At 37.9% G+C, this 23,143-nt stretch overlaps 1 protein-coding gene across 3 annotated transcripts in view; it reads left to right on the forward strand.

The window, feature by feature from the left end:
* The first annotated feature begins 562 nt into the window (after positions 1 to 562).
* THOC2 (THO complex subunit 2) overlaps positions 563 to 23,143 on the forward strand; it is a 102,583-nt gene continuing 80,002 nt past the window's right edge. For all 3 annotated transcript variants that reach the window (XM_032789912.2, XM_032789913.2, XM_075068836.1), the window contains exons 1-4: positions 563 to 669; positions 7,474 to 7,532; positions 11,976 to 12,067; positions 15,181 to 15,232. In XM_032789912.2, coding sequence (XP_032645803.1) covers positions 602 to 669; positions 7,474 to 7,532; positions 11,976 to 12,067; positions 15,181 to 15,232 — 271 coding nt within the window. In that variant the 5' untranslated portion in view covers positions 563 to 601. The remainder of the gene's footprint in view (positions 670 to 7,473; positions 7,533 to 11,975; positions 12,068 to 15,180; positions 15,233 to 23,143) is intronic.

Here is a 23,143-nt window from a genome sequence, read left to right on the forward strand (position 1 = left end):
GGCCCCAACGCCCTTACTTAGCTACCCCCCCAAAAGACATGAGTAACACGAACTCTCTAGCGGCCCCCCAACATCCGCTACACCGCTGGCCCCCAATTTCTCCCCCATACACCAATATCAGCTGGGGCCACAGCAACCCACAAATACATCCAGCCCCGTGCAGTCCACCCACTGAATACACAGACAATACCAGAACCTCGATCCCTAACCAAGTGTATCCCCGGACCCGAGGTAACTCCCTCAAATCTGAGAACACAACGCCCCCAGCAACGTTCCCCAAATACATTGGACCCTAACAAACCCCCCCTCACTACACACACCACACAATATAGTGGGCCCCTGATGCACCAGGCTTTGCACCCAGGTTTTGCCGGAGCATCGAGGAGTGGGGCGGTGTCTGGCCGGGGAGGTTTGCGGGCAGCAGCCACGCGCTGACGAGAGGTGGACTCTGGTCTGTTACGTCGCCGCTCGGCGGGAGGGCCTGCGTTCTTCTCCCAGGCTGCCCCGGGCCCGTTTCCCGTCATGCCTGGCGGGCCGGCCCGTCCCCTCTGACCCCGGCCCGTCGCTCCCCCATCCGGGCTCTCGGCGCCACACGGGGAAGATGGCGGCGGCGGGGGCGCTCCCTGCCGAGTGGATAAAGAACTGGGAGAAATCGGGCAAGAGCGAGTTGTGAGTGCGGGGCCGCGCGGGGGAAGAAGGGGGCCGGGCGCTGGAGCCTGGGGCCCGTCGGTTGGGAGGCAGGAGCTGGAGTCCGGGACCCGGTCGGGCGGAGGGGCCGGGAGTTGGGAACGCAGAGGGCAGCGCTCCGGGCTGCGTTCCCCACACCGCAAAGGGCTCAGCGCCCCGTACCGGGTCTGTGCCCTTCCCCCTTACTAGCGCCTTCCCCGGGGCGTGACCCGGCCCTTGGCTCGGCTGGGCTCTGGGCGCACGAGTCCCAAGCGCCCCTTCCTGCCCTTGGGCTGAGCTCTCCTGAGCGTTGCCCCCCGTTCGCCCCCCAGTGTCTCCGCCCGCGGGGCTGAGCCCCAGGCTCTCGAGTTCGCCTGTTTCTGCCAGTGCCGGAGCGTTAGGCGCCCCAATACTGAGCTTCCCGGGCAAGGCCGCAGCCCCGAAATCCTTCTATCCGAGGGATTGAACGCCCACGTCTCTTCTCCGATCCAGCCCAGGGTGGTCACTACCGTGTATGGTTCATCCTGCTGCTCCTGCGGGGGGGCCTGTGTGTGCCAAGAAAGTTCCACTCAGCCCTCCCAAATCCATCTGTGTCCACTGAGCTTGGCAGAGAAAAGAGACGCCTTGTTGGTATCACCAGTCAGGGGTCGGCAGCCTTTCAGAAGTGGTGTGCGGAGTCTTCATTTATTCACTCTCATTTAAGGTTTCGTGTGCCACTAATACATTTGAAAGTTTTTAGAAGGTCTCTTTCTATAAGTCTATAATATATAACGAAACTATTGTTGTATGTAAAGTAAAGTTTTTAAAATGTTGAAGAAGCTTCATTTAAAATTAAATGAAAATGCAGAGCCGCCCCCGCCCCCCCTGACCAGTGGCCAGGACCTGGGCAGTATGAGTGCCACTGAAAATCAGCTTGCGTGCCGCCTTCATCACACGTGCCATAGGTTGCCTGCCGTGACCTAGATCCTATTCATAAGAGGTCTCCACTTTGGCAAGTTCCCTGATTGTATTTATTGCCCGCTATGTATTGGGGTTGCCTCTGATCAGGAGGTTTGACTTGAAATTCACAATATCCTCAATTTAACGTTGACTTGTTACTTGGGATGAAGGTTTTTTAATAGTGTAGATTAATCTGAAGAGCTCTTAAAGACTTCCATCTCTTTGCCATTTATTACGAGTGATGACACTTTCAAAGTTAAATTTTAAGCATAGAATATTTTGAGTGAGACATTATAGTAGTATTCACAGCATCATTAATTTCCCTTACTCAAATTGGCACAGCTGTACAGTTCTCTTAAAAGCTGGATGAGGGGAAGAGGTGGTGAGGTGAATGGAGAATGTAGAGGCCCTCTGCAAACACCACCGTAATTCCCTTGATCTCTTCCATTTTGTAGTGAAAGGAGTGGAGTAGCCTTGTTGTCAGTGCCCTTGCATCATGCTATATATAGGCTTGACATAACCATGGCTTAAACATGTTTTGATTTATACTAAAAACTAAACTGTATTATGACCAAATAATGAAACAACTGTATGGTAATAGGGTCCCCTGACAGTAATAACTGCAGTGTAGATGGGCCTATAAAAAAACTAAAGTTCAAACTCCTTTTTAACTTTCCCTGTTTAGGATTCTGTGTTGACAACTGAATTCACAATAAACTTGAAAGATAGTGAATAAATATAGAGACCGTATATTAGCCATTGTTTACAAATTTTTGTGCGTATATAGCAAGAACAGTAGAATATACAAATGTAATAAGCAATGTCTATTAAAATATATAAATAGATATAGCTCGGTAAATTACACAGTATTTTTCATATATCATAGGTTTCACATACAAGGCATGTAGTCAAGGCTTACTATTTTTTTTCTGGTCCAGTTCTTACTCATGTTTGAGTTAGGAAACTGTTCAATATGATTCATTTTTGAAAACCCTCTTACGATAGTTGGGTAATACAAAGTTAATGTTGAGATATATTTCATAGTTGCTTGTGTAAAGATATTGTGTTTGAAGACTCTGTAGTGCTATAAAAGCAAATTTGCAGCAGTTTAGAAGGCATGGATTAGCTTAGTCTTTGGCTATTGTAGGATTCATACAGATCAGCTGAACCATTTTGTAACAAAAAGACTATCTTAGAAATATGTTACATGAAAGTATTCTAGCCTAGGCTTTGAATCCATGATTTTAAAAAACAAAACCAACTATAAAATGATTTTGGTCCACTCATGATGGCTTACCACAGTGTTACCAGTTTTAAAAGTGTAGAATTGTATCTTTATCAAACATTCCAGAAGATTTCTTGCGCACCAAAATTCTAGTTTCCTTGACGGTACATACTGAGTAATTTTTATAGAATTTTTATTCTGAAACACTGACTAATCCCTTCTGTTAATAAAGAAAAGCAATTATTGATTGCATTTTGTATTCATTTTAGATATTGAAATGAAGTGCTTTAAAAATATTTTGTAACAGTTCTAGAAATGAGGAATTAGAAGCTTAGAAAGGGTGCAAGGTGCTTTGCAGAAGACCTAGGACATGATTCCAGCTCTAAAGAGCTTGCAGCCTAAATTAAACGCATAGCATGACTGATTAAGTTCATGAAGTGTGGGAAGGAGATGAGCTGTAGAAGGACACCACCTGTATTTCTAGCAACTAAAGCTAAGTGACAACTGTTAGGAAAACTTGTTTTACCCATCTTTTTCATTGGGGGCAAGCTCCTATTCTCAAGCATATGTTTAGTCTTTAAGCATGGTGGGGCTTGGCAAAACAGAAACAAAATTTCAACTTTCATTCCAATAAGAACCAAGAAGTGTCTGGGGAACAATCTACGGTTAGTAGGAAGGAAAGGTGAGGACAGCTAGGAAAATTCATTAATTGCTGGTAATATAGGGTTGCTTATGAGATCCAGCAAGATCACAGTCTGAAATGGTATGTTGGCAAAGTTATTAGTTATCTATACTTAAACATCATTTTACAAGTTGGGAATTGCCGTAATGAAACAGACCTAATAGTTTGTCTTGTTTAGTGTTTTGATTCTTGACTGTGACCAGTTCTGGATGCTCAAAAGGCAGATGTAAACAGCCCACTACATATTGCTCCTTATATAATACTGTATAAAAGTGTGGTGATCAGATTATGCTCTGAAGCATGAGAGTTGATGGCTTTTGTAATATTAGGGCTGTCAAGCAATTAAAAAAAATCATGATTAATCATACTGTTAATAGTAGAATATAATTTATTTAAATATTTTTGGATGTTTTCGATCATTTTCAAATATATTCAGTTACAACACAGAATACAAACTGTACAGTGCACACTTTACATTTATTTTTGGTTACAAACATTTCGACTGTAAACCCTGCACCCCCCCCCCCCCAAAAAAAAAAGTATTTTTCAGTTCACCTAATACAAGTATTGTAGTGCAGTCTCTTCACCAGGAAGGTTGAACTTACAAATATAGAGTTATGTACAAAAAATCCCCTGCGTTAAAAAATAAAACAATGTAGAACTTTAGAGCTTACAAGTCCAATCAGTCCTATTTCTTGTTCAGCCAGTCAAGTTTGTTTACGTTTGCGGAAGATAATGCTACCCACTTCTTGTTACAATATCACCTGAAAATGAGAACAGATGTTTGAATGGCACTGTTGTAGCTGGCATCTCAAGATATTTACATGCCAGATGTGCTAAAGAGTCATGTGTACCTTGATACTTCAACCACCATTCCAGAGGACGTGTCCATACTGATGAAGGGTTCTGTTTGGTAATGGTCCAAAGCAGTGAGGACCAACAAATGTTCATTTTTATCATCTGAGTCAGATGCCACCAGCAGAAGGTTGATTTTCTTTTTTGGTGGTTTGGGTTCTATAGTTTCTGCATTAGTGTGTTGCTCCTTTAAGACTTCAGAAAGCATGCAGTCAAAGTGTTCTTGAAATGAACGATGTGCTGGGTCATCATCCAAAACTGCTATAACATGAAATATATGGCAGAATGTCGGTAAAACAGAGCAGGAGACATACAATTCTCCAGCAATGAGTTTGGTCACAAATTTAATTAACACATTTTTTTAACAAGCATCAGCATGGAAGCATGTCCTCTGGAACGATGGCCAAAGCATGAAGAGGCATGTGACTCTTTAGTGCATCTAGCACATAAATATCTTGCAACACCAGCTACAACAGTGCCATGCAAATGCCTGTTCTCACTTTCAGGTGACATTGTAATTAAGAAGTGTCTTAATTACAGCATTATCTCCCCTAAATGTAAACAAACTTGTTTCTCTTAGCAATTGGCTGAACAAGAAGTAGGACTGAGTGGACTTGTAGGCTCTAAAGTTTTACATAGGTTTTTGAGTGCAGTTTTGTAACAAAAAACCCAAAATTTATAATTTGCACTTTCATGATAAAGAGAGTGCACTACAGTCCTTGTATGAGGTGAATTGAAAAATACTATTTCTTTATCATTTTTAAAGTACAAATATTTGTAATAAAAGTAATATAAAGTGAGCACTGTACTCTTTGTAGTTTGTGTTGTAATTGAAATTGATATATTTGAAAATGTAGAAATACATCCAAAAATATGTAATAAATTTCAATTGGTATTCTGTTGTTTAACAGTGAGTAATGGCAATTAATTTTTTTTTGAGTTAATCGCATGAGTTAACTGTGATTAATCAACAGCCCTAAATATTATCCTCGCTAGTATCTTTTGTACTTCTTAAAAAGTCTTTGTTTATTTTGATAAACAAGTATGACAAATGTATCAAAAAGTATGGAGTGGATCATGCAACTGTAAGTTTAAAAAATGCAATATCTATAGTCAGCATTGACAAAAAGATTAAGACAATTCAATCTATATATTATTCTAAGCAATTTCTTTGGCCACTTTAAACAATGGGTTGATCTTCAAGAGGAGCTGAAAGAGCATTCTTGATATTTTGAGTCTTATTTCAGTTTGTCATGTTGGGAGTTTATATTTGTCTGTAGTACAGAAACAACTTAAAATCCTTGAACTTGCACTAATATCTGCTGGATCTATGAATCGTTCAGCACACAGTGGAGTTCCATTAACATCACAGCTTGTTGATCCGTTATAAAAACTAATTTTGGAAGGACTTTGTGCTCCAAAGGGTCTGCCTGAGTGGATCCCAGTGTAGGATCAGGGACTTGGTTTGACTGTTAATTTTAAGCAGATAGTAGAAATGACTGCTCATAGACTGACTGTAATGTGTACTAATTAATCTACTTAATATTTAAAAAAATACATAGACTCCGAATAAAGACTAGGTTGAGATCAGATGGCCTGAAATAGTTCTTTTGAAGAAATATTGATTTTTGTAAATGCTTTTAAAGGTCTATTTATCTTGGTTAATAATGAATAGAAGAAAATTCACCGTTAGTGAAAGAATGAAATAGAAGCTTCTTGGCCCCAGCTTTAGAACTAGACCTGTCCATGTTATGTGATATGTTAGAGAGAATCTGTTGTGTTTTCTGTGACGGTAAAAAAGTAGTAAGAATAATTTGAGCCATATCTTCACTTCATGTGGCACGAAAACTTCCATAATGTAGCTGTACAGTGAACCTGCTTATTGCATTATGTTTACATTTGAAATTGCACATTTTCTTAATGTTTGACACAGTATATATAATCTTTTTGTTTTTAAAATCATCTAATCCTTTGATTGATAGGACAGCTGTTTGGACCAGATTGGAAGGGAGTTGTGTGCATTGGTTTCAAGCAGCCTGAGTGACTGGCTGATTGTTGTATGAGCTTTCTTTAGAAGAGTTAATATATAATTTTGGTTATGATATCAAGGAAGCCTAATATTTTTATATATAATCTACATTATAATGTACTGCTGTGAGTTTATATATCTTCATGAGAGAATATAGCGATTGCATAGTTTTGATGCTGTCTTCATTTTTAATTCTCTCAGACTCTGAAATGAATTGTAATATATCTAAAGTTGTGGTCCTTACAAGAATATAATTTTTCTCTTGCAAACTTTAAAAAAAATCTGATTTGAGCAGTCTACTACATTTTTCAATGTAGGCATTTACACATTTTTTTAGATCTCTGCTTTATGTTTTGGGTCCTAATCTTGCATTGAGAACAGCGCAGGAAGATCCCAGGTACCCCTGAAGAGCATTTTTGAAGTCAAAACCCCACCTGGGTGCACAGATAGCTATTTAAAAAAAAAAAAAAAACTTAAAATATATAAGGTCTTCTCTTTCACAATCCAGTATTGTTTTTAAAATGGATACAAGGTAATTTAGAATGCTATGTAGACATGTTTTTTAAAATAAGGGATTTGCACAGTATAACACAGACAATGATCCAGAGGACAGAACCCTCCAGCCTGTAATTATATTTTTATATTTTTATTTAAAAATTAAAATAGTTACTTAGTAGTGTGTGCACACTTCTCCCCCTTGCTGGGATTATGTTCTGTGAAATCATGTGAATGCTTTATGCCTAGCATTAAAAAGTGAACAAATATTTCAAACATATATATGGGTAAGAGTTCAATAATGGCCATTAGAAAGATACTTGTATGTCACTTCTTAATGATATTATGTAAATGGCAGTGCTTCCTTGCCTACTTTCATGTCCTTATATTGCCTTAATTTCTCAGCTTTCTGGCAGTCATGCTGAGAAAGTGTGGCAATCCAGAAGTTGGTATATGGAAGTACCACTACATTTGTAACTTTAGATATAGAACAGCAAACAGTACCGTATAATTTTATTTGTAACTAAACTTCATGACTGATTTTGAAAACTGAAATTGTATAAAGAATATTTTTCTTTTCAGTTTGCAGTTATGCCGCATGCTCAGTGAAAATAAAAGCCATGAAAATGTGACTTTCAGAGGTAAGTTGATATCACCCAATATACTTGGAGTGTGTATATACACCTCTACCTCGATATAACGCTGTCTGTGGGAGCCAAAAAAACTTACCCCGTTATAGTGAACTTGCTTTGATCCTCCATAGCACGCAGCCCCCCGCCCCCTTGGAGCACTGCTTTACTGCATTATATCTGAATTCGTGTTATATCGGGTCACGTTATATTGGGGTAGAGGTGTATATGAAATTCATCAGGATCCAAACGTGTGCCTGGATGGAATGTCAATATATGTATGGTGATCGCTGCATAATAAGAAGGGGAGCTCAGTGCATACAGCAAGGAGGATATCCATTTACACAGATTCAGTTACTTTCTATGTGAATGTTTGAGATTTTGTAAAAGAAGCGCTCTGCAGACCTGCAACCAGTCTTTGGTTGGAAAAGTGGATTTCATCACCATAGCTCCTTGTGAAGTTCCAAATGCAAAGCCCAACTGCTTACATTTTGTGGAGAGCTGAGTTTTATTCTAAAAAGGAATTGGGTATATAAGAAATGCTTGGAATGTACAGAAGTAGCAGCTTAATAATGCAAGTATAAACTCTTAAACATATTGTTCAGGTTGCTCCTATAGAGTTGTAGTTCTTAGTTTCCAATTCTGTCTTCCTTGGGTAAATATATTGCCGGTTTTAGTTTCTAAAGTTCCAATTTTTAAAAGGGTTTTAATGTTCATTCTAAAATGGGTGTACTTACAATTTTGATGGGGAGCTTTAAGAATTAGAATGATTAAAATGTCGAAGGACAAATAGAAAAGCATAATTTTTCAACATAAACAAAAGAAACTGAATTTTGGCTTTGTTTGCTCTGTATGTTTCTCTGAAAGGAAAGATTCAATATTATGGAGTCTGCAAAGCTGCTTACTTTGTTTAAGTGGTGTTTGGGGATCTTGTTAAAACAGTTGCCTTGGGAAACGATAAAAGCAGAGGGGATTATTATTGTGAAACACAAATATGATTTAGTTAATTTTGCAAAATAAAAAGTATTTAATGTTAAATCAGTAAAATTGCAAAAATATATTTTAACTCCCAAATATGTGTAGAATAAGTCATTGTTTTAATACAAGGCTGATGGCCCAAAAATGAACCATTTTCAGTCATCATCTTCCTGTATTGACTTTTATAAACTTGAGATTAAAACTTTTAATGAAATTTATAAAGCTGTCTAGAACTTGTGATGTTTCCTTCTGATTGAAGAAAGTAACTAGATTTGGTGACATACTTAAAAAATTGAAATTTATGCAGTCTCTATAATTGAGCAGTACTCATTCAATTAAAATGTAAAAGGGTCTGATTCTGCTCTCACGATGTAAAATGGGAATAACTCCATTTAAATCAGTGTTTTTTGGTTATAAAACTAGTGAGAGGAAATCAGGCCCACACTCTACCGGGGAACTCCTATTTATCTATTTTAGAAGATAAATTAGCTTGATGAAGTCAAAACACTTTTTTTAAAATTTTTTAATTGTTTTTAAGATGCTTAGATACAACAATGGTGCTTTCAATAAAAAAATAAAACTGTGATTAATTCATATTATTTTTGTCTGAATTGTTACTACCAGCACTTCTTAAAATTCTGAGTATGTTCTATATCAAATTCAATTGCTGCTTCCTTTATATATTAGAATTATTTATTTGTATTTTGATTATTATTATTGTAGTGTCCTAGAAACACCAATCAAGGATTATGGTTCCATTGGGGTATGTGCTATACAAACAGATAGGACAGTCTGTGCCCCAAGAGTTTTTTGCTGTCTTTTAACATATGCCCCGAATGCTGTTTCTCTCTTAGAATAAGTTGAGATTTAAGCTGAGAACAGAAGGTCTGTAAGTGTAATAGAGAGTGATTCTGTCTCATCTGATGACTAAGGTATTAAACTTGTTAAATTATTACTGAGCATATGTTGACCTACTATAAAATGCTTCTTTTTGAAAATTATATATTTCAAATATCCTAAATATCCACCCAAAATTTAAACAACCCCTTCAAACATCTACTTCTGAAATAATACCATTATTTATTCAGAAGATATGCCGTTACTCAATATTGCAGCTGATCTTGGGGGAAAAGAAATCTTGGACTGTCGAGTTAGGTGACTGACTTCGACTAACTGATCATTTTGAAGATTAGCGTAATCAATGACAGGGGATTCAATGCAGAGGACAGGAACATAGGAGTTGTCATATTGGATCAGACCTGAGGTTCGTATAGTTCATTGTCCTATCTCTGACAATGGCCAATTCCATGTGCTTTGGAGGAAGATGTAAGATTGCTGCAATACGGAGGATTGAGGTTACATGTCCCCACATTAGGTCTCCTCCTGAATTCTAATAGTTAGAGTTTGGCTTAAGTGCTGAAGAATTAGAGTTCCTTCATCAGAAATACTACATTAAAGAAAATTAAGAACTTCTTGCCCAACTCTGAAATTAAACAATTCCATGCTATTAATGTAACTTCAGGTTAGAGTTTTGTAATCCCAAATGTATTGAGTAGTTGGGTTACGTCAAAAAGATCCACGATCTGAGTACTCATTGAGCACACTGTTGATGTTTAATATTTTCAACCGAGTGTTTGTATGGCAATGTCTACATGGCTTGGTAGGAGTGTGATTTTTCCCTGCTTGTGTTCACATAGTTGTACTAACTCTCGGTGAGCTAGTATAAATAGCAGTGTAGCCACACTATGGCATTGGTTGTGGCCGCGGAGACATGGGTGAGCCTTACCAAATATATACGCACTAGTGTCAGGTGGGTTTGTATTCATTACGACTCAACGGTGCCTCCGTGGCCAATACCAGTGCTACTGTGGCTACACTGCTATTTATATTGGTACTAGCTCAATGACAGTGTGACGTGAGGAGCCAAATCTCACCCCTGGCTTGTAGTGTAGACATAGTCTATAATAGCAGTGACCAAATATACTGACCCTCTGAGCCACATACAACAATCTTCAGAAATTCAAGAGCTGGAGTGCGCCTGCCGGGGCTGGGGGTCTCAGCCCTGCAGGAGCCACCTGCTGGGGTTTGGGGCTTCAGCCCCGCTCCTGCTGAAGCCCCAATCCCTGACAGGTGCACCCTGCTGGGCTAGAGCCCTGAGACCACCATCCTCCCTGCTGGGTAGAAGCCAGGAGGGAGAGACACATGGGGTCACGTGCCCTCCCTCCACCTCAATTTTTGCCAGGGTTTGCCGGCCATGGTCAGTTAACATGCTGCAGCACGGCCCCCTTCCTGCAAGGCGGCTGCTGGATCTGGCAAGCTGGGAGCTGCAGCCGTAGTGAGAAGCAGTGGCAAATAGCTGGGAGCTGCAGGGAGAGCCGCTGCTTTTGCTGCTGCCTCTCCCTGCAGCTCCCAGGTATTGCCATTGCCTCTCCATGGGGAGCTTACACCTGGGAGCTGCAGGGAGGGGCTGCTGAGGGCAGGGAGGTCATGCCTAGGAGGGCATGGGCGGGATCTTTAAATTGTGCCCCCTAAATAGGTACCAGTCATCTCTGGCAGAAGTCCCTAACCCCACCATCCCGCCACCCCAAGCTTCCCCCCCCGCTCCAGTCTGCTAGGTGGAGAATGGGGGGACTCTGTGAACCATACTTTAACTGTAAAAGAGCCTCATGTGGCTCAGGAGCAGCGGGTTGGCCACCCCGGCCTATAATATAATTATACGCATAATGAAAATGTACCTCCTTTGTGTTTTGGCTTTTAGTCACATCAGTTATTATAAATGTATTACTCACACTGTAATAAGTGTTTTAAAGACAATTCTCTATACATTTAAAATAGTGTAGCCATCTGTTTTTAACTTATTGGAACCACGTGTACAAAACAAGCATGTATTTAATGTTCTATAATTCTCCCCAAACACACAGTTTCTGTTCCAGGGAGCAGTGAAGAACTTTGCAATTTAATATAACGCTCTGAAGCATGTGACATTACTTAGTCATAGAAGTTTTTCTCTCACTTTTCTCTCTACAAAGTATTCAACCTGACAAATTACTCAGTTATTAATTTTCCACCTAAAGAAGTGGATATTGGTTATTTTAATTTTTATAGCTGCAACTTAGTTTATTATAGTATTTTTCCTGTGTCATGACATAATCTCTAATTTATGTAGACTATGTAAATGTGTCTTTATGTTGAGCTTTAGCCAGTTAAACTCATATTGTTGTGCATGAGACTGGTGTAATAATTCATCCCATTTTAGTCTATGGCATTTAACTTTCTTTCCATAGAATCTCTAGGGCAAGGACCATATTTTGCTATGTGCTTGTTCAGTGCCTTGTACCGTGAGGCCAGATTGGGACCTCAAAGCGCTGCTTTTTACAAAAAATAATCTGGTTGAAGTGAGGGAAAAAAATAGATTTTCCCTAAAAGTTAGACCAAGGATTACCTAACACTTGTGATCCTATGTTTTATGTTTGACAGATATCCAGCAGGCTCTGTATGAGCTTGCAAATCATGTTGTCAAGGGAAACCTAAAGCACGATCAAGCTTCTAATGTTCTCAGTGATGTTATAGTAAGTATATATTTGTACTACTTGCTGTAGGTTTATTTAATATTTTAGTTAGCTTATTACTTATGGAAGTCAGAGTAAATGGTAAATCAGCAGAAACACACCAGACCCTGCAGACATAGTTCCTTAAAACTTCTAAAGAACTGCTTTTACTCTTGGGGCTTGTACACACTAGCACTTAGTTCAGTATAACTCAAGTGCTCAGGGGTGTGAAAAAGCCACTCCCCGAGTGATGTTAGTTGCATCTGTGGACAGCGCTGTGTCGATGAGGGAAGCTCTCCTGCTAACATAGCTACCACTGCTTGGGGAAGTGGACTTGGAATGGTAACTCCATGCCAGATACTCTGCCCATCTTGTTCTATTCCTCTCCACCTCCCTCCCAACCCCCCCAAATTAAGGTGATACTTTTGACTATTAACACGTTATAGTTTCAGCATAAGTTTAAGGTCTACTGTGTGTTGTGAAGAGAGAGGGAATGAAAACACTGAAATGATAAATATTACTTGTATATAATTATAACTATTGTGCCAAGACCACTGTAAAGAATATGTTGGTGATGCTACATCTTTCCTGTTGAAGTGCACTGTAATTAATGAAAATTTCCCAAGGCTAGGTTAAAATGGTATTCGTGGAAAGTATATTGAGGATCATCTGGTGAAAATCTGAAGAGAGAAACAAGTGTTTTATAGACATGGGGGACATTCTTGACTGGAAAGTTGGGATCTTTTTTAACTTTATTGTTCTTTCGTGTACCCGCAATGCTAGCGAAGCCTTTCAGTTTTTACAATTGGTACCTTATAGAAAATAATTTACATACTAGAATGTTCAGGAGGGAGGAGTGGGTGTTTGGGGTAGCTATAGAACAGCGCTGTGGGCTTTTTAGCTAATGCTATGTCTGATTTATGTGGAGCTCGCTTAAATTTCCAACATGTTTAAAAATACCTCAGGACTGAAGCTATGACGGGGGAAAAAGGGTGAATTGATTTGGATAACCTGTTTTAATTTTGTTTGGCTGTTGTGCTTTTTAGTTATTGTCCTAAAGAGAGGTTGATTTTCACTGGTTAGTAACCATTGAAACATTGATTTGCAAATGAATACAGCCATTATGGTAATTTTGGTATTTCTTTTTGCTGATCTGAAGGATATGTTATATCTAACTACATTTTTCTCATATTGTATAATTGTATAGCTGATGTGCACTTAATTAGATTCTAAGTTTTTACTTCTTTATTATGTTAAAAAATGGTGAGTGATGCATTTCTTATTTACTAAATGATTATTGTTTTGGATTTTTGCCCAGTTGTATTTAGATGGAAACTGGAATTCAATCAAAAATGCACAAAACTAGTTTTACGTCACTTAAAAACTACTTGCTTACAAAATCAGACGTAAAAATACAAAAGTGTCACAGCACACTATTACTGAACAGTTGCTTACTTCCTCATTTTTAACATACAGTTATAAAATTAAATTAATTGGAGTATAAATATTGTGCTTACATTTCAGTGTATAGTATATAGAGTAGTATAAACAAGTTGTATGAAATTTTAGTTTGCACTGACTGCTTTTGTGCTTTTTATGTAGCCTGTTGTAAAACTAGACAGATATCTTCATGAGTTGATGTACCCCCGGATGTCCTCTGTGTACTCTGAGGGGTACACATACACCTGGTGAAAACCACTGCTGTAGGCTACCTCAGCAACTTCCACCAATTCAGTAGTTTGAATATCATTAAATTCTGGCAGCAAACATATACTGTTTGAATATTTTTTTTATTTAAATGATATAATAGATTTAAAGTAAATTTAGTAATTAACATAGATTCTCAATTTCAGATTTAAATAGATATATTTTTAAAAAGAAAACCATGTATGATTTAATTTAAAACAAACGTTTTTTTAATTTAATTTTTTTTAATCTACCTTGATTTGTGTGGCATTGTCTTTTCAATATACTCACCCTAGGGTGAAACGGGAACCCCAAGATCTGGAGTTACTGTGTGTTAGTGTTTGGGTACATAGTGTATGGCATCAGTCTGGCAGATGATTGGTTACATGAAGCCATTTCTTAAATTCTCTGATTTTTAACTTAGAAATTAAGGCAGATGTTCAAAGGCACAAATGACATTTAGGGTACCTATGTTCTCTTGACTTAGGATAACTGTCTGTCATTTGTGCCTTTGGCACTCCACCTCTTATTTACACCATTTCTGAAACAGTCACTGTTGGTAAGCGATGTTCAGTCATTTTGACTTTAATGAAATGTGTGTGTTATATGTTTATATAAGTTAAAAACGACATGGTTCGGATTTTGTAAGTGCAAAAGTCAGAACTTTGATTTGTTTGTGACACTTGATAGTTCTGAGTAATTATCAAAATGAATAAAACTGGCTGTGGATGTGCTTTAAACTGTAAACTGGAAAATCATGTTTAGGAAATTCAATGTACTGTTGATGCACAGTACATTCTTAAAATAATTTTAAATTTTGATTATTAATCAAAACTTTTCCGAAGTTAAAGTATTCTTCAATATGCTGTTCAGGCAAAAGAATATCCTTAAGGCATGCAGAGTGTCATTTCTATTTAACTGTGTATCACCACCCCTTAGAATAACAAAAAGAACCCAAACCAGGTTAATTGAATCTTAATTGTGCACCCAAAAAAGGCATCTTTGGGTTGAAGAATAAATATAAAATACTTAGTTCCAAAACTGAATTGTAGAAGCACTTGAAAACAGGGACTTACAATGGGCATGTCTTGCCAGCCTCTAATAATAGCATTTCTAATTCAGTGTACTTTTAAAACTTATGCCATATCCTCAGACATGAGTTTAACTGTCCTTGAGATTTTTCTTACTGGATTTTTCTTTCAGTACTTTTCAGCTTACTTGATAATGGTTTCCTTTGTATTAATATGTTCGTTTGTATTTTACCAAACATATCAGGCACAATAGATAGTTAAACCACTCCTGTTCATTGATTTAACAAGAGTAATGTTAGTGGATCTAAATTGACATGTCTGTCAAGACTCTATTTCTTTATTAAAACAATAGACTAAAATATTCTTATTACACATTGTGGTATTACTGCATTTACTGTCTTTTTTTGGTTTTGTTAGGAATTCCGGGATGACATGTCCTCCATCCTTGCTGATGTATTCTGCATATTGGGTAGGTTTCTTTCTTCCTTTCGTCACACTGAAGGAGAAGTGTGTGTTGCATAGTAAAACACCCCTTATGCCTTACCAAACAATATGTACGTTGTTTAGAAGTCAAGGAAATTGATGATAGTTGCAATCTGTTTGAACAGGACTATTATGCAGCTTCCTAGAAGTAGCAGAGTTGAAGTTTCTGCCATTAGTACTAATGCATTGATGCAGTGTGTCAGGCAATCCAAATTTCCAGACAACAGAGGCAGATTACTGGTCTTAATGATTGACTATTTTTAGCTGAAGATTTTTTTGGTAGTTTCCCAGCAATCTCTAGGCTTTATCTGCCCTTTATTGTAGTTTTGTGGAAGGATCCATGTTGGAGATGAGGCTCTTATTTACAAAAATTCCTTTCCGAACTCCCAATAAAAGGAGCAACATATGTACATTTCTGTCCTGATTGTGCAACCTTTACTCGTTCCAATGATCCCATTAAAGTCGATGGGAATACGTGCACAAAAAAGTTACGGAAGCTTGCTCTTAGAGGTTGTGAAGTCACTGACTTAGCAACAGTAACCCTAATTATGACTTTTAAACAAAAGCTCTTATAAACTTGTTAATCATAATTTTTCTTTAATTCTTACAAATCCGGATTGTAAATGGTAATGGTAGTTGCTATTGTAGCTGTATTTACACTTATGCTGTTACTGAAATGGAGCTTAGTCTTACATTATACCTATTGTTCAGAAATACAGTCAGCTGGGTAGGTACAGGAAGAACAATGAGTATAGACAAAACAAATGCTTTAAAGATAAGATGCAAGAAAAAAAAGTACACTTCATTCTTTTACAATATATGAAGTTGACCAAAACTTTTTTTTTTATACAGAGGTATATAAAACCATGAGTGATGTGGAGAAAGTGGATAAGGAAAAGTTATTTACTTATTCCCACAATACAAGAACTAGGGGTCACCAAATGAAATTAATAGATAACAGGTTTAAAACAAATAAGAGGAAGTTCTTCTTCACGCAGCGCACAGTCAACTTGTGGAACTCCTTACCTGAGGAGGTTGTGAAGGCTAGGACTATAACAGCATTTCAAAGAGAACTGAATAAATTCATGGTGGTTAAGTCCATAAATGGCTATTAGCCAGGATGGGTAAGGAATGGTGTCCCTAGCCTCTGTTTGTCAGAGGATGGAGATGGATGGCAGGAGAGAGATCACTTGATCTCAACTCCCTCTGGGGCACCTGCCATTGGCCACTGTTGGTAGACAGATACTGGGCTAGATGGACCTTTGGTCTGACCCGGTACAGCCGTTCTTATGTTTCCCTCTATCTACTAAAAGTTCTTCCTGCCTTTTTTTTTTTTAACAGTAGAAAGATGTCATAGTTTACCTTGTTTTTAATTAAGATATTTTATTGAAATTTTCAAACAGCCTATATAATATATAAAACAAACTAAGAAGATACTTGCAGGCATGATGTAAATCCACATGTATCTGGAAAAACACATATTATGAAAACAGCTACTAAAAAAGTATCTGCTGCCACAGTCAGATCCGTGTGGGCAGACCCTTGTACCCTCAAAGAGCAGACTACCCCAAGAGGGTCAATCTGTGTACAAAAATAAAAAAATATGAAATGGTATAAAACACAAGGCAAAGAATATTGTGTTCTAGTTCTTTAGTCAAAGGATGAACAGTCATATCTTTTAAGCAGTTTATATAGAAATTTTGTTAATTTTTACAAAAATGGTGCTAACTGACCTATGAAAAATTTATTATATGAGAAGATTCAAATTCAGGAAGATATAAAATTAGAAGGAACATAGCCCACCCATTTCAAAGGAATATTCTTTCTGGCTACACTGATAGCAATCAGAAGAGCTGTTTCTTCCCATACCATCAAACATATGAACTCTATAACTTGATAAGTAACCTGCTCTGTTATGAGCACAGTTCTGGCGGGAGGTCAGATTTGTGTTCAATTTCACATATATATTTGGTGAGATAAAGATTCTGAAAAACAGTTTTAAACTGTAGTTCAAAAAGTTAAATTGAATTGAGATGTGGCTTTAGTTGAGTGAGTGATCTTGCAGTTTCATTTGATTAATGAGGGACAGTGAGTCTTCTCTTAAAGATATTTAAGATTTTGTTATCCAGGAATATATAGCATTTTACCCAAAACTGCTAACATCACTGAAATACTGGCGCAGCTACTACCATTAGTATCAGCGGCAACATCTTCTCTGTTTTTGGTTTGATATATGTATGGACCACCAAGAAACTCTTGAGACTGTTCTTTTTCTTTCTTTTCCAGATTTGTAATCTACATGAATGTGTATAAATGTAACTGCTAATTTCATTTAGGAAACTGACTTTCTTCTCCCCCTTTATGTTGGAGGGCTCTGATATTGTGCATTATTGCCAAAATCCTGCAGCAAAAACATGCATATTTTGGATCTGATTTTTTTCAAATGTAAATAAATAAGCAGAAACATTTGGGGCTGGGAAAGAAAGCCCATTTGTACACAAAGGAGCCATAAAGGGGATGTCGTCTTGCTTTGCATATCACCTGAGTTCTCAACAGTAGCTGTTGAGAGAGTTGTGTCTACAGGAGAAGATAATCCTGGCCTGGCCTACCTTAAATTGTTTCTGAAAATGGGATCCTTGGGATCACTCAAATTCTCCATTAGTAGAAACAAGGGATTGGCAAAAAAGACCTTTTTTAATGTCTCGTGATTGATATCACTCTGGCTTCTATATTAACATAATTTTGATTGATTTTTATGGTGAAGATTGTGGGCTTATTAATATTATTATTAAATAGTTCTGGAATTTGTTCTTTTTGAAAATGTCAGGGAAAATGAGGGCTAGTTTGTGCATTAATGATCTTCCCTGAGATAGGGGTTATGCATTGTTGCACTGTGTCTGGAGTAATTGAGGAGACATACTGTGACTCAGGGCTAATCTACGCTACTATGTTACATCAGCTCATCTGCACCAATGCACGTCTGGGGAAGATATGCTGTGCTGACAAGAGAGGCATAATTACTCCATCTCAGCGAGAGGCAGCAAGTATGTTGGCGGGAGAGCGTCTCTCGCTGACATACCACTAGTGTGGACGGTGCTTAGGTTGACGTAACTTGCATTGCTTGTGGGGGTGACTTTTTCACATCCCTTCCACCTCCCACCCCCCGAGTGACATAATTTACATCGCCTTAAGTGGTAGTGTACACAAACCTTCAGTTTGACTGCTGATCTGGGAGAAGTGTAAACTTCACTGGCTCTGTACCTAGCTTAGTGTACGTTTTCTGACATGCCAACCTAACTATGCTCTGTGTTTCTATAGAGGCTGCTTCATTCACCTTCTGTGTTGTGAGCAATGTAACGGATATTAAGGTAGTAATGGGGCACCTTGTAATGCTGTACAAGTGGGCCACAATCTGGCCCTAAATGCAAATAATAGTATTTAAAACAGCATGATGGAGGTTGAGAAATCGAATGGCAAGAAGTTCAAAATGGAAGTTCTTCCTGCGATATTTACCAGAGCCATGTTAAATGCTCTGTGCTTTTGATATCCTACATTAATAACACAAAATATATCACTGTTTAACAAGACAAATACATACTACTAGGTACGTTCAAAGCAATGGTTAATATTGCAGGAGTAACCTTAACTTTTGCACTTGATTTCTCAGCTTCAGTGTTAAACTACAATTGAGGTCTTTTTGTACTCAATGTAAATGATTAGTTCCAAGTAAGGCCTGATCCTTTTTCTAGTTCTAGATTTAAAACATAGTTGTAGAAAACAAATTTGCACATATGTAGAAAACATATTTAAAAGGATTAAATATTGAAATGTAAAAATCTGGTGTGGGTGTTTATTGAAAAACTTTAAAATGATTCTTTCTTTATAGAATACGCAGACTAATTGCCCAGTTACTTTATAGACAAGCCATTATAGTTAACTGAGCGCACAGCTGAGTTAAAATTCACAGTAATTATACTACTGCATATTATTTGGTAATTGCTACTTGATTTCTACATGTTATGGATAATAGAAAATATAGGGTAGATTATTTTCTCTTGAATAACTCTAAAAGCTGATTACAAAGAAAATTTGTTCAAAAAATTCAGATACAGAAACTTAGATAAATTATACAGTATCACATTTACAGTGCGATAGAGCTCAGTTTGTTTAAAAGCAGCAAGTTCATTACAGTTTTTCAGTCTCAGAGCGAATAAATAATTAGACTTTAGCGGATTTAAAATATTGTTGAATAAAACAGTTATGGCATAACTGAAAAATCTGGAAAATATCAAGTAATAGTTGATACTCAAACCTCTGCTTTTCTCACAGCTGTATGAATTAAGGATGTATAAGTGCTGGAACTGGGTGCCATGGCTTGAAGTAGTAATAACTAGGGCTGTTGATTTAATCACAGTTAACTCACACGATTAACTACAAAAAATTGCAATTAATCAGTATTAATCACACTGTTAAACAATAAAATACCAATTGAAATGTATTAAATATTTTGAATGTTTTTCTACATTTTCAAATATATTGAATTCATTTACAAGACAGAATACAAGGTGTACAGTGCTCACTTTGTTATTTTTATTACAAATATTTGCACTGAAAAATGATGACAGAAATGAGAAATACATCTCTACCTCGATATAACACGACCTGATATAACATGAATTCGGATATAATGCGGGAAAGCAGTGCTTGGGGGAGGCGGGGCTGCACACTCCGGTGAATCAAAGCAAGTTTGATATAATGCGGTTTCACCTATAACGCGGTAAGATTTTTTGGCTCCTGAAGACAGCGTTATATCAGGGTAGAGGTGTAGTATTTTTCAGTTCACCTCAGACAAGAACTGTAGTGCAATCTCTTTATCGTGAAAGTGCAACTTATAAATGTAGATTTTTGTTGTTGTTGTTACATAACTGCACTCAAAACAAAAAAATGTAAAACTTTAGAGCCTACAAGTCCACTCTGTCCTACTTCTTGTTCAGCCAGTCACTCAGAGAAACAAGTTTGTTTACATTTACTGGAGAAAATGCTGCCCACTTCTTATTTACAGTGTCACCTGAAAGTGAGCACAGATGTTCCCATGGCACCTTTGTAGTCAGTATTGCAAGATATTTACATGCCATATATGCTAAACATTCGTATACCCCTTCATGCTTTGGTCACCATTCCAGAGGACATACTTCGATGCTGATGATGCTTATTTAAAAAAAAAAAAGTGTTAATTATATTTGTGACTGAATTCCTTGAGGGAGAATTGTATGTCTCCTGCTCTGTGTTTTACTCATATTCAGCCATATATTTCATGTTATAGCAGTCTCGGATGATGATCCAGGATGTTGTTTGTTTTAAGAATACTTTCACTGCAGATTTGACAAAATGCAAAGAAGGTACCAATGTGACATTTCTAAAGATAGCTACAGCATATGACCTAAGATTTAAGAATCTGAAGTGCCTTCCAAGATCTGAGAGGGACGGGGTGTGGAGCATGCTTTCAGAAGTCTTAAAAGAGCAACACTCCAATGTGGAAACTAGAAAACCCGAACCACCAAAAAAGAGAGTCAACCTTCCGCAGGTGGCATCTGAGTCAGATGATGAAAATGAACTTGCATTGGTCTGCACTGCTTTGAATCATTATCGAGCAGCACCCATTATCAGCATGGATGCATGTCCTCTGGAATGATGGTTGAAGCATGAAGGGACATATGCATCTTTAGCGCATCTGGCACGTAAATATCTTGTAATGCTGGCTACAACAGGGCCATGTAAACGCCTGTTCTCACTTTCAGGTGATGTAAAAAAGAAGAGGGCAGCATCATTTCCTGCAAACGTAAATAAATTTGTTTGTCTGAGCGATTGGCTGAAGAAGTAGGACAGAGCGGACTTGTAGGCTCTAAAGTTTTAAATTGTTTTATTTTTGAATGCAGTTATTTTTTGTATGTAACTCTACATTTGTAGTTTCAACTTTCATGATAAACAGTTTGCACTACAGTACTTGTATTAAGTGAATTTTTACAGTGCAAATGTTTATAATAAAAATAAATTTAGAGTGGGCACTGTACAGTTTGTATTCTGTGTTGTAACTGAAATCAATATTTGAAAATGTGGAAAACATCCAAAAATATTTAAATAAATGATATTTTATTATTGTTTAACAGCATGATTAATTGCGATTAATTTTTTTAATTGCTTGACAGTCCTATTAATAACTCTAATACCTGGTTTCTACCTTCAGCACCCTCACTATAAAAATTGTTCCAGCACCACTGGCCATATGTGCTTCATATTTAAATGTCTTTCCTTTAGTCTGTCACAGATCATCACTCTTTTTATTTAGAATAGAAGTGTAAGTGTAATATTTCCAAAAAAGTGCTGACATTCTATTTTGAGAAAACAAAACGTCAGAGGAAAATTGAATTTCAGATAATAGACCAGTACATTTCTGTGCTCTCTTTTAGTGAAAATGGTTTTATTTGTATACTGCTATTATTTTAGAAATCAAACTTGCTTAAAAACAATTTATTAATTTATAACCTGGATTTAGTTTCATTAGTAACCTCGCATCTCCAATGAAACAACAAGCTTCCTGTCACTAAAAAATTTATAATCCAAATACTTGATCATTAATTTTGCTTGAGTTCAAACATAATACAGTTGCCAGTAAAATTTAATGTAGCCAGGAGTCTTCAGGATAGTAGTTACTGTTTCCAAATCAAATTATTTTTGTGTAACTGACATTTATTTTTGATATGTTCATTACCTCATTTATTATCTGTAGCTCAGTGGGTGAGTGAATATCAGTTTTCCATGCAGAAATAAAAAGATAAAGGACTGAATTCTGTCTTGTTCCACAAGTGTAATTCAGAGCAAAATTTCATCTAATATTTCTCCCTGAAGAGTTTGCAATTTAAAGTGATAACTGATAACAGATATGGAGTAAGGGATTGTGAGCAACAGGATCAAAGATACAGGCTGTGAGAGGCAGAATATGATACCACCTGGGGTTCAGAACAGTTATTTTTTTTATAATTTTAAAATCTTTAAGGAAACATGTTTTATATAACAATGGAAGACTAGAGTTAATAGGCCTGGTGAAAGAGGGAGTGTTTTTTGAGGAAAAATTTGAATGAGGAGAGAACAGTTGTTCTGTTCACAAGATTAGTTAAACCAGGTGTCTCAAACTCAACTGACCACGAGGGCCACATGAGGGCTAGTTCATTGGCCCGAGGGCCACATCACTGACACTCCCGTGACAGCCTCCAGCCCTGCCCCCACTTCACCCCTTCCATGAGGCCCCGCCTCTTCCCACCCCTTCCCTGCCCCAATTCCAACCTCTTCCCTAAAGTCCCCACCCCAACGTCACCCCTTTCCATCCCCCAGAGGGTGCATGAGGGATGTGGTGGGGGCTCAGGGCAGGGAGTTGAGGTGCAGGCAGGGGGCTCAGGGTGCAGAAGGGGTGTGGGATGCAGCAGGGGCCTCAGAGCATGGCCGCCCAGAGGATTCAGGGGACCTGGGGCAAAGTAATTTCAGGGGCCCCTTCCATAAAAAAAAGCTGCAGTACTATAGAATACTGTATTCTCGTGGGGGCCAGGGCTCAGGGCACTCTCCACCCCCCCCCCCCAAGGAAGCCCTGGGAAAAATAAACATTCTGCATCTTGGCACAAATCCAGTTTTGAGAGAACTTCTTTTCAAGTCACCTTTACAAGGTATCACCTGTTCTCAGCATCAGCTAGTGCTAAAAGGCACTAAAGCTCATTAAAAGGGTTGGACAAATATTTTCCATCAAAACTTTTTTTGGATCAAAAACTAGGGGTTTTTAAAAAGCAGAAAAAAATCACGGACAATGTCTGCTTTCCTTCAAAATTTGTGTTTTGTTTTTTTTTTAATT

Source organism: Chelonoidis abingdonii, chromosome 8 (genome assembly GCF_003597395.2).
Source record: "Chelonoidis abingdonii isolate Lonesome George chromosome 8, CheloAbing_2.0, whole genome shotgun sequence".
Taxonomy (NCBI): Eukaryota; Metazoa; Chordata; order Testudines; family Testudinidae; genus Chelonoidis; species Chelonoidis abingdonii.